Source organism: Trachurus trachurus, assembly GCF_905171665.1.
Source record: "Trachurus trachurus genome assembly, chromosome: 6".
Taxonomy (NCBI): Eukaryota; Metazoa; Chordata; class Actinopteri; order Carangiformes; family Carangidae; genus Trachurus; species Trachurus trachurus.
Genome location: NC_139897.1, coordinates 11289208 through 11301999, shown reverse-complemented (window position 1 = coordinate 11301999; position 12792 = coordinate 11289208). Strand labels below are relative to the sequence as shown.

The window sequence follows — 12792 nt, the reverse complement described above, 5'->3', positions numbered from 1 at the left end:
TGAAACACAGGTTAGTTTTACTATGGAGCTTTAAAGAAAGAGTTTTTTTGGGAAATGCTCTTATTTCATTTCTTGTCAACACTTAAATGACAATATCAGTGACATTATGAGGTGGTAGCTAGCTGGGGTTTAGCATAGTCAATGAAATCATGAGGAAACTGATGCTGTGGCTCAGTTCAACTAACCAGCTGCTCACTGCAGCTTCACATTCCTCTTTGAAACACAAGTGGTTTTAACTTTTTCATCTGACTCAGCAGGAAAGTGAATAAATGTATTCCCTACTATTATAAACTATTTAACTATTCAACACAACACAAGGACAAAACACAGTTCAAGCTACTGCCAAGGCAACGGTTTGACATCATGTAAACTTCACACACTGTATTAAAGGCACCATTTGGTAACGTAACTCAAATAGTCACGTCAGTTCCTCTCACCGTCTTACTTCAGCTCTCACCCGTCCCTCACGCTGTCATTTCTGCTGGTAGAAGGGACTGTCGAAGCCGCTGTCCTGTTGGCGCTGTCTCAGCTCAGAGAACAGAGGCCTGGAACAAACTCCCTGCTGCTTCTCGGCCTCGGAGCCAGGAGTGGGCTCTCTGTGTGCGCTCATCTTCACGCCGGGAAAAGTCAAGATCTGGGTTTGCGGTGTCCTCTGGGCGATTTCGTTATAAATGGTCAGGTCAGAGGAATCCGGGGTGAGGCCGCCGAACTCTCTGATGTCGCTGGCCGATGCAGCCGAGACAGAAAACGGCTTCACTGGTTCTACCTTCCTGCCCGAGTAGGAGAGTCTGGGGACTTGGAAGTTGGTCTCCGAGTCACTGCTGCTCATGCTCCAGTCAGTACGCCTCTCTTCTCTGACAGGGGTCTCCTGGACGAGGGACGGTTTGCTCTGTCGCTCCGAGTCTGGATGGTTGCCTGCGGAGCTGGCGTCTCCTCCCTGCAGGTAAACCTCCCTGCTCTTACTCATCACAGATGCACTGACAAAATCCACCTGATGAGAAGACGCCGTCTGTTGAGAAGGTTTGTAGGAGTGGAGATGTTTCTGAGCGGCAGTTTGGGGTTTCATGGCTGCAGCCACTGACGTGTCCTCCTTCGCAGATGCAGACACGTCCTGGTGTCTCGGAGGTTTGGTCCTGGCTGCAGAGGTCAGTTTCTGCTCAGAGGCATCACAAGTCTTTTCCCTGTTGGCTCTCTCCTCCGCCCCGACGTCAGGAAACTCAGGCAGTGTGCACAGGTTCTTAGTGAAACCTGTGGTTCTACCTGCTGAGGAGTGGATACAGCTGTTAAACAACTGTCAATACAAAACACTGATGTTTTGAGAACAAAATCATGTAGTAATGCAGCGCTGTATTTAAGGACTCACTTGGTAAACTGTGGTTCTTTCCAGATTTACTTCTGATGGGCGTCTCTAGCACTTTAGCCATGGCCGCCAGCTTGCTTGCAGCACTTATTATTTTCTTTTCAGCTCTGTGTAGAAGATGGGAAGATACGATATAGTTAGCCCGCGGAACTGATGATGAAGTGAGCAAACGTGTTTAAGACAGTTACGGCCTCTTGCCCTGTGGTCTTTCCTCCGTCCTCCAGCAACTCCTGCAGACAGGTCAGATAATAATGCCGCATCTTCCTGGCAGTGTCCCGCCTCTCCCTCTGCACCTCCACACGAATCATGTCTGCTGCTCGCTCCCGACTCTCCTGGAGGTAACGCAGCATGTCCTCTGTCGGAAACAAAACACAGTCAGTCTCTTACAAGATATTCTGAGGGGACACAAACCTCCTCCTCCTCCTCCTCATCATCATCATCATCATCATGTCTAAAACTTTGAATTCAGGTATCTATAACACTAAATACATTTAAATCCGACCTCACATTTCTTTCTACTTTATATGAACTGTTTACTGTTTATACAGTATGTGCATAAATAAATAAAATAAAATCCACATAAATACTTCCGAACAATAAATAAGAAACCAACCTCTGATCTTTTCCACAGTGGACACATATTGCTGCTTCATCTCCTCGAGGCCTTGCTGAAGATTTTGCTGGTGATCAGGACTGCTCCTGTAAACAGAAACATTAAATCAGCTGGTCTTATGTGACAAACTTGTTAACACGACTAATATTATCTATGGATGTACTGCCACAGTGCTCTTCTTCAAACTTTTGTATCTATATCAAACAGATATACAGTATATCATGTATTGTTTTCTAATTAAACACAGCAGTGGTTACAATCATCTGCTGAGGTCAGGTTTCATGAATACAAAATGCCTGTAAAACTATATAATCGAACTAGAGCTAAAATGATGAGTTGATCAGTTAATTGACATAAGAATAACTGCCAGATATTTCTGTTTACAGCTCTAACTGATACTGGTAAAATATCAGAAAATAGTTATTTGCCTGAAGCACACAGTGATGTTAATAGGTTACTGCTTTTGTCCAACACTTTGACAACTTAAACATGCTCCCACATGAATGATTCTTCTGCAAATGAGAAAACCACATGTCTTTTTTCCCCCAATATTTCATGTAAATGGTCTTCAATAAACTAAAGCTAAGAAATGATAAAAACAGCACAAACCTTGAGGATTCTTCAGCGCTCCTCACTTCCTGCAGCTGCTGCAGATGTTCCTCCTTTACCTTTTGTAAGCTGCTTTCATGCTCATCTACAATAAACAGTGGTGTATCTCATCAACACAGGTGAGCAGATGGAGTTGAGGAAATCTATTTTAAATGTCATAAAAGTGCATTAAAGAAACATATTGTACCTCTGAGGTGCTCTATGGCAGTTTTGTGCTCTCGAACGCTGTGCTGGAGCTGACGGCAGGCTTTCTCCAAATGTCTCTGGAGCTCCTGATTCTTCTTCTGCAGCTTACTCAAAGTGTCGCCGCACTCCCTCCTGCAGTGAGTCTGCTCCTTCCTCTGGGACAAAGAGCCTGGAAACAGTGGAAAACATTAGAGTAAACTTGTTAATGAGCACTCTACTGTAGCCTAGGCTGATCAAATGCATTGCATACAAGTAGAAAGTTTCTACAATGCCGTTATCAGTGAAGAAACAATAGGAAATATGAGTGAATATGCTGTTATAAACACTGTGACATAACATACTTTGCATTTTGTTGATTTCCCTTTCATGTTGCTCTTGTGTTTCCTGCAGCACGCGGCTCAGTCTCTCCTCACTTATCTGAAAGGACAGAAGTGACACCATGAATTTCAAACACTGCACCACATCACAGACACAGTGGTAAAGACAAATTATAATTTAATACTGCAGCACTTAATCATGGCAGTGCTCGGTGTGTTGCAACACTCTCACCTTTGTCTTCTGCAGACTCGGTAAATGAATCATTGAACAGAACCAGTTCTCGTACATCATCAACAGATAACACTACTTACTTCATCCTTGCACACACATAATCCAACAACAACAACAACTCACTTTCTTCCATTCCGTCTTGGCCTGGGAGATTGCCCTGCTGACGATGTCTTTGCAGGATGTGTGGATGATATGTGTCACTGTTGTCTCTGATGCGGCCCCGCTGGTCCTCCTGCTGTTTCCAGCGCCCTGCTGATCTTTTTGGGGGTCTCTGAGAAGTTGTGCCTGGACCTCGGCCAGTCCAGTCTGAAGCTCTGCCAGTAGTTCATCCCTGATCTGCTGTCTCTGGGTCAGCTCTCTCTCTGCGTGCTGCCGTCTCCGCTCCTCCTCTCTGGCCCTCAGAGCCTCCTGAAGCTTGGCCTCCATCTGCAGGAGCAGCTCCTTCCTCTGGAGGTCGGCGTCCTCTTTGGCCTGCTGCAAAGCCTGCTCCAGCTTGGTCTGGTGCACCCGCTCGCTGCGAACCTGAACCGCTGACAACTCCTGCTGTTTGTCTCTGTTCCACACCGCTCTGGCTCCGGCCAGCTCGGCCTTCAGCAGGGCAGCTTGCTCTCTTCCCACTTGCTCCAGCTGGCTCTGGAGAGTTGCTACCTCCTCTTGGAGCTCCTCCACCCTCTGTGCTTCAGAGCTCTGCTCCTCCAGATGGTTCCTGTGTTTCTTATGCCACTGCTCCTCCGCCTTCCTCAGGGCCTGGGACACCTGAGACATTTAAAAAGAGATGATTACAACATTATCACAGCAAATACAACTTAACACGAAGATGAAAAAACTAAAAAAATCATCATACCTGTTGTTCTGTGTATTTTTTTTGTACTTCTCTCCATTTCTCCCTCTCTGCTTGAAGAGCTGTTTGGTACTCTGGTAATGAAGTTAAATCCTCAGTCCAGCGATGGTAGGCCCTGGTGACTGCACCTTCAACCTGTATATGTGGTAAGAGAACAAAAAGATATAATATGACCAGAGAGCCATATAAAGTATTAACCATTTCTGTGAAAATAAATTTGACATAATTCCTGTATAAAATTTGAGTCATCAGTTTGTTGTGGGTCCAAGAGGACATTTGAGCCAAATCTGAAAAGTTCCCTCCCTGAGCTATTGTGTTCATGAGAATGGGATGGCTGACCCCAAAACATAATGTCTGGCTGTGGCTGACATGGAGTCATGAAAAGTACGGTAATCATTTTATTGTTGTGTGAATAAATATCAGTAGAAAATAGCGTTACCAAATCTAAATGTATTGGTATTGGAGATTTATAGCACATGTGCAAAAAAGACACTGGCTAATGGTTCATGTATTACAAAGACAATCCAGTGACCTGCTTGGCCATGTCCTCCAGGTGTTTCTCTTGAAGCTCTCTCTGGGCTTGTTTCCTGGCCTCCTCCACAGCTTTGCGTTTGGCTTTGTCAGCTTCCGCTTGCAGCTGCCGTTTCTGGGCAGCGAGCCTGGAGGCCAGCTCCTCAGCAGTAATTGTCACACTGCTGCCCTCAGTCTCATCTGTCTGACAGGTTAACTCAGCAGTCTCTCTGTGTCTCTCCCTCCTAGCCTCCTCCAGCCTCTGGGTCCAGGTCGTCTCCATCTTCACAGAAGCAGGAAAAACATTCAGGCCTGAAGTGAAACTTTCATTGGGGAGCTGAGGGAGCTGAACAGTGACTATGGGAAATCATACCTTTTGGAGTTGCTCCTTCCATGCAGCCTTTGCTGAAGACAACTGGGCGTTCACCTGCTGCTGGATCTCATCCTCCTTCTGTTTGGACCAGAGAGCTTTAAGCTGGTTAATTGAGGCCTGATGCTGAGCCTCAAGCTCAGACTTCAGCTTCTCCACCGCTGCAGCACTCTCCTCTCTTATTTTCTCCTGGAAATAACAACCGATCCATCATTAATCATTCTCTTTCCACAGGTAATTTATGTTAGATACAGGAACCACTGAGAAACTGATGAGTAACAGAGTGAATGATTTACACTACAGCTGCACCTACATGTACAAAATCAGTACCTTATTAGTATTAATCAACACAATAATAATGAATAATTATTTACCCTGCAACAGGGTATTTTTAAATGTTGTTTCAATGTTTGATAAATCAGGGACTTGGCAGTTTCTTCATTCACGAACCTCATTTTCTCGGACCGAGGCACCCTCCTGCTCCCAGTTCTGTATTCGTTCTTCGAGCGTGTCCTTCTCTTTGCAGACAGATATGTAACATTCTTGCACAGCCAACATCTTATCGTTGACCTCAGACAGCTGGGCCCTGTGTAAGCAGCAGCAAACACTGTCAGCAAGTAGCAAAAAGGCGTACGCTCGACTAAAATTCGCAGTGGCAGGTGCTGAGGACTTACTCTAATGTTTGGATCTGCTGCTGATGCTGAGCAGTCAGCTGTTCAACCTGAGCGTCATGTTCCAGCATGAGCTCCGTTCTGACCCGGTTCACCACGTCGTCCCTGTACTGCTGATTAATCCGCTCCGATCTTCACGGAAACACAAAGATTGTTTATGTGAACTGATACCCACAACTTGAAGAAAACATAAATTGTAGTCATGTTGCCAGCCTCCTTACCTCTCAGCAGCTTCCTGCTTTTCTTGGTCCAGCTCCTTGATCATCTCCCTCATCTTACTGCACAGCTCTGAGTTGGCAGACCTCACCTTCTCCTCACTCTGTTTCAGCTCCTTATTCTTTTGTTCTAGCAGCTACAGACAGAATGAAAATCTCATGATTTAGTCAAAAAACAAAGAACGTAATTACTTAAACACTGAACTACAACCAACCTCCACTTGTTCCTGCAAGTGTCGCTTGTCTTCTTGTAGCTTCACCAATTCCTTTGGAGACTCTCCAGTCAAGTCGAGATGTTTCATCTGGCTTTTCTCTCTGACCTGCAGACATATAACAGAGGCAGTCTATTCAAATTATTCTTGCACCATATCATTTATTCTAAGTTTTATTCCCCTCTTCATTTCTGTTAGTCCCAGATGCCATTATTTTCTGTTTGTCCCAATCTGACTGGATAGTGTAGGTGGAAAAAACTATATAATTACCTAGGTTTATATATCTTGAACTCTTTACCTACCAGAACAGCAGTGTTAAATGCCTTAGGCAGCTATTAAACATTAAATCTGATGTGTGGTCATAAGAGAAGGGGCGGGGGGTGGAAGGATTGGAGCCTCACCGAAGAGCTGAGCTTGGCTTCATCTAACTGAGTCTGCAGTTCGTTCATTTGGCTCCGACAGTGCTGGAGCTCCTCCTGCAGCTGACTGATCTTCTGCCGCTTGCCCTTCAGATTGCCCAGGCAGCGCTGCATCTCCACTCGCAGCAGTCGCAAAGCCTCGTCCTTAGGCAGCTTAGAGTCTGACAGATTAGCCAGGGCAGTGCTGTCAACACAGTAAGGAAAGTCAGACTTTAGTGGTTGTTGGTGGGGGGGCGGTTATCCTAAAGTTTTGTGGTATGTACTTCATGACACAAAGGAAAAAAGGACACAGATTGTGAAAAGAGAATCAGAGGCCCCGTTGTGATGACGACAGTGACTCTGCTCTACCGTCACGGCGTACCTGTGAAGTGTGCCGTTCTTTCTGTTTGTTTTCTTCAATCCCAAATCCATACAGGATTCAGACAGCTGGTTCTCCCAGTCGCTGCACAGGTCTAATGCGATGACACCGTGTTTCACAGCAGATTCATACAGAGTGATCTGCTCCTTCAGATCAGCCAGATCCTCCTTTATGGCCAAATATGAAATTCATTTTCATGAGGTTAGTTTTTTATAAGTTATGTTTTTCAGAGTGGGTCTATTTTGGGACAGAAAATATGAGAACAAACCTGTAAGCCTTTGTTCATGTTTTCACTCAGTGCCTTGGCTGATTGAGTCTGTTGTAGTTTAATTTGGATCTGACTCATCTCCTGCACTGAACCTGAAGTACAAAAGATGAGAAAATATAATTTTGACTTAAGCAAAGTAAAAATAAGTGTATAGATGCTGTTTGTTGATGTCCACAGGCAGACCCTTCACTCACTTGTCTGCAGTAGCTTGGCACATTGTTGCTGACTCTCCTCCAGGCGCTGAGTGAGGGCGTTGATGACTCTGGCTCTCTCCAGTTGCTCTTCTTCTCTCTGGCGCTCCAGCTGCTTCACCTGCTCTCGTAACCTCTGGCCGACCTCAGTCTGGAGGCAAACATACAGCAGCACTGTCAACACACACTCCGTCTGCAGGTGCAAATATCTTGACATTTATCTGAATTTTGATGTCTCGTTTCCATGTCTGATGGATATCCTCTTGACATATTGGTATAATTTTTTCGCTGCTGCAGCCTGGGACAGACCTGTTCACTCAGAGCCTGAGAAGTGGCGTCAAGCTTCTGCTCCAGGGCCAACAGCGCCAGCTCATGCTGCTCCCGTATGATAGTGAGGTCTCTGTCGTGCTGCTCTCGCGCTCTGGACAGGGTGTCAGAACGACAAAGCTCCAACATCTGCTGCTTCATGCTGTCAACCGCAGCCTCTGCCACCCTCTGCTTCTTCATGTTCTGTGAACAAGTTAAAGCTGCTGCATAAACATCTTTTATCAAGGGTTTGAATAGAGATTTTAATGATATCTGCACGTTTCAGTCAGCTCTGCAGGTCTGTTTCAGAATTCATTATTAGATTTCAGTCTTTAATGCTCTGTGAAGCTGACACCACCTTTGTTGTAGTTTAAGTTGTATCCAATTTGTCTCCTGCTCTGATCCTTATGACATTACAGTGATGACTTGATGTATTATAAAAGCTTGATTTAACAATTCAGAACCTACAAGGAAAAATAACTTACAAACTTACCTCATGGTCTCTCTCAGTAAGGACCTGGATTTGCTGCTCTAGAGCCTTCACCTTGTTTTGCATGTGAACCTCTCTGTCCTTGGCCTCCTCAACCAATCGACTTGACTCCTTTAGACTTACTGCCTGCCCGTCCTTTTCATCTGTTGATAACAAAACAATAACAATATTTTAACAGGCAGCACATCCTACAAAGAAACAAGGGCACAACAGGCCAGCACTGCACTGACTGTTTCTGTGTAGACTGTGCAAGCCCACTCAACAGCCACAAGGGGGCAGCTACATCCTCATTTATTTCCTTAAATACTTTACTACATCTTGACCTATTGATAAACTGACAAAGCCCTTGTCCAGGCGAGCTTATTAAAATGTATGTAAAAAAAGGAGTAATAAATCCTAACATGTCACAACATTAAAGTATTATCTTTTCATGACCTATGCTCTATGACAAAGTTAAAGGAAATGCCCGACCCTCATTTTGAGTGTAAACCGTGTGTGAAAAATACCTTTGACAATTGCAAACTGATGCTCCAAATATCTCATGTTCCGCCTTGAATCTTCCAGTTTTCGCTCCAACTCCTCAATTTGTCTTTGATGGGCTTGGTTTAAAATCTGCAGCTGGGCAAGCTGCTCTCGATCCGCAGTTTCTAAAACACAGCAGATTTCTTTTCAACAAATCAGTCATTTGTGTGAAGACATGTACAAGTTCAGCGTTTGAGGAGGTAATACAATATTCCTTTGTTCTCAAGTGAACTGGCACTATCAGTACTTTCAATATAGTACAGAGCTTCATGTCTCTACTTCTTGAAAAATAACATCTAAAAATAGGTTGGGTATTTCATCTATTAAGGCAATTTAACAATAATACCTTTATCATGAAGTCTAGCTGAATATTTTCTTCATGACATGAAATAAGAGTAACAACCTCTGACCATTTTTATCAAAGATTTTTTATGAAGTCATGAAAGAAAATAAACACTGAGCTCACATTCCCCCCCAGATTACTCTGCAGTTACTCAGGTTTGTTTTGGCTGCAGGCTGATGAGTCTCAGTGGTAAACTGAAACCTTTATGATATGAATAACACTGGTACATGATAGTTCATATGACTGCTACACAAATAAGTGTTATTTCTTTATTTGTCCACCTCTCCCAGTCTTTGAGTCAAAACAAGCCATTATGAGCTGCTGTCAATAGAAAAGAATAAATGCTGCACTAATAAGCTAAGTGTATTGCTCAATTACACTTGAATACTCCACATTCAGATCTTTCACATTTTCTCAGCCAGTTCAGGAAATGACCTAAGTATCAAATATAATAGTCATGTGCTTTTAATCCTGCAACTAAATCAAAAACATAAGACTCACGTTGTGTCGAGTCGAGGAATTCCCTTTGCAGATGGTCAAACTGACCGCGGTGGTGGACGGCCTGCGAGTTAAACATCTTTGGCTGATGGGCAGGATGATGAGGGTTGTAGCTGGCCTTGAACGGATTTACAACATTGTCCCCAACTCCAGGCTTTAAGTTCAGAGGAACAAAGACAGAGTATGTTTGAGGAAAATATCATTGTCTTCATTTTCACAGGATTAAACCAACTCAATATCACACAATTTAATGTACATCACTTGAAAACACCAAGTTGTTACCATAAACGTACTGTGTGAATTACTTGGTTGTGTTTGGTTGGTGTTTCATATGAAGGAAACAAAATTGATTGTTAAAAACACAATTATATTATAATTTAAATGATTTATTTGAATTATTAGAGGGCATACAGCTTTGCCAGACATTGTGTGTTAACTGAGAGAATAAAAGCATGTCCTTTAAACTTTGAGGAGACTTTAAAAGACAAGTGCAACAATCACTGCAATGAATCAAACATTTAGGAAATCTGTATTCTTTACACATCCACAACCCTCCTGTTATTTAAATGGCCAACTCACCTGATAATGGTTCCTGGTATGGCTTTGGTCGTCCCTGTATCCTCCTTCTCCATTATATTCAACGTGGTTATTATTGCCCTGAGGGTATGGTTTAGGCTCAAACTCTTCTGTGGAGAAATCGTTGGTCTCTGTAGATTTTTCTGTGCCCACGCTGGTGTATGGACAATCTCCCTGTGTGAACTGGTGATCCTCCGACTGCTGGCTCCAGGTGTGACTTTGAGGATTCCTCTGATGACCATTGATCTGTAGAGCACCATCCTCATAAGCGTAGTCACCATGAGGGCCTGGGTCATAGTCATCTTCATAGTTCTTCAGGGAGACATAGGCAGTAAGAGTGATTTATCTTTCTTCCGAAGTTCAGAAATGTGAAAACAAACTAACACGCTACCTGTTCATGAGAGACTGGCTTCGGGTGATTTGACCACTGCTGTCCAGTCCATGAGGACTGTGGGCTGAATAAAGAGAGCGAGAAAAACATAAATATTATAAATATTATAATTTATGCCTGGCATGGTTGCTTGTTTTGAATCACACCGCAAGCTCTCCAAATGTGAGAATATGAATGAGTCAGCAGCAGCAACACATCTCTTACCTGTTGCCAGTGTTTTTATTGCTGCAGGTGGAGTACTCAACCTCAGGAGAGGAGGAGTCTCTGCTGTCATCTAGCATGTCATCAGGCAGGTCTGTGAGCAGTTTGTGCAGCTGTGGAAAAACAGCACATGTGAATGAGTCACCCAGGTTGCTCCGCAACAGAGTTATAAAAACACTGATCTAGAAAAAAAAAATCTCAGAATAGCAAACATCTGACAGCCTGAGAAACAGACGTGATCTAAATGTTCTTATATGTAGGTTTCATTTATGTTCAGAAGCTGATAAAAACATAGTGCAGGTTTTAATCAGCACAATCCTTTTCTTACGTGTGTGTTTCAGTAAATAAGAACGTCCCATTCTTGAAACAAAACTAAATATGAACTGATTATTCAATTAGTTCACTGGCAGAAAACTATAACTAAGGATTTAAAATTTCATGTCATTGATTGAAGTCATGTATGAAGCAAAAATTCTATTGCCGCTAAACGTTTCTTAATTGTAAGGATATGACCCATTTTAGATTAATCATTAATGATGGTAATCGTTAGTTATAGCCCTAAGTGAAATACAGCTCTTCTTCCTGTGGAAAACAATGTCTTACTGACTCAATGTAAAAACACATCAGCTCTTTCTGACCCAAACACAAAAAGGAGAGTCTCTTTCTGACTCAAACACAAAAAGGAGAGTCCTCTGTGTCAGTAACAGGCTGAGCAGCATGGTCAGATGGAACAAGCACATCCAACTGAACTTACTTCCCACAACGACTGGTGAATAGTCCTTAAATCCTCCACTGTGTCCACAACTGAGGGACCCATATTATCCCACTTATTTATCCAAGACTGAAGAGGCACTTCTGCGTCAGCTGCGAAGCCACATGATAACCTCATAGCCTAATCCTACTGCACTGAAGACCTTTCTCGTGAAACATCCGAAACGTGCCTGGCATGCTGTCGGCTCACAGCAGCTTCACCGTGTTTTGCTCCCAAAGAACTCCATTGTTTGGACCAAACATATAGCAAGATTAACTGGAGCAGAAACATTCCCACTACTGGTGGAAAACATGTTCCACTTGGCGAGCGTGAGCATAATAAATAGGCTATAACAAAGACAAAAAATAATTTAAGCATCAATGGTCAAAGTCCCAGTCTTCTGAATTTCTCCATGTTTGCTCTGCTCAAGTGGGGGCAAACACAGAAACAAGGTAACCCATATGTAGATTGCAGAGCGAGAAAGTAGGGAAACTACAGGGCAGAGCCAGTTTCAGTGTGACACACCTGGAAGGAGGCCTCTTTCTCCAGCCAATAATAGCCCAGATTCATGGCTCAACAGATAGTAGGCGTAAGTAATAACACATGTTTGCTGTGAAGCCGGCTGGGCTTGTGAATTTCCAACAGCAAACCTTAAATGCCTCCCCATTCAACAACAATACTGCCTCAGAAAGTAAGAACCTGAGGAATTTAAGTATCTCCATAGAGAAAATCAACATTTGGTGAGTAAACAAACATTAAACTATCACTATAGCAGTCAGTTATTCCAATAAGGCAGAGACAAATAATAACCTAAGAACTACATCTACTAGTTAACTTATAGCGCCACTATTTCATAATGCATCATCTATACTATCCTATCATGGACTGATATTTAATAATACGTGAAATCTGATCAAGCCACCAGGAGAGATTTAACAAAATCACAACGGCGCACAACCGTGATTGTGATGCAAATGTTATCACAACAACTCTACGCTACTACGTGTGATGTACCTCTTGCTCTCTTGCATAGTCCTCCTGGTCGTATTCGTCCTCCTCATGTTGGGTTTGAAGAGCAGCACTGTCAAAATCAATGGACATGGTGCACAGCCTGCTGGTGTGTAGGGTCAGCTGGGGAAAGACACACAGATACAAACTTAATGCGGGGAGATCACACAGCACCGGGAACTATGTGAAACTTCACTCTGCATGTTAAACGGGAAGATATTAGACCCCAATGATCATGGCAAGCATGAATTATTTCAGTCTGGAGTCAAGGAGAGCACATATCTAAGTTGACAATAAACACGCTGAAATAACCCTCGGACAATGTGATGGTGAT

At 43.4% G+C, this 12792-nt stretch overlaps 1 protein-coding gene across 1 annotated transcript; it reads right to left on the bottom strand.

Annotated features, from left to right (window-relative positions):
• Window positions 1-308: 308 nt before the first annotated feature.
• cep152 (centrosomal protein 152) lies at window positions 309-12551 on the bottom strand (the record flags this gene model as incomplete). The annotated part of the gene is made up of 28 exons (XM_083973564.1): window positions 309-379; window positions 469-1263; window positions 1364-1457; window positions 1549-1715; window positions 1974-2059; window positions 2583-2667; window positions 2770-2937; window positions 3110-3185; window positions 3441-4073; window positions 4162-4293; window positions 4691-4951; window positions 5042-5227; window positions 5489-5624; window positions 5713-5841; window positions 5931-6061; window positions 6140-6244; window positions 6538-6739; window positions 6917-7080; window positions 7182-7273; window positions 7376-7523; window positions 7682-7882; window positions 8172-8311; window positions 8675-8815; window positions 9535-9685; window positions 10111-10419; window positions 10499-10562; window positions 10703-10812; window positions 12465-12551. 27 exons carry the CDS (start codon window positions 12549-12551, stop codon window positions 473-475), a joined length of 4989 nt encoding a protein of 1662 aa, XP_083829690.1. The 3' UTR covers window positions 309-379; window positions 469-472.
• Between the last annotated feature and the right edge of the window lie 241 nt (window positions 12552-12792).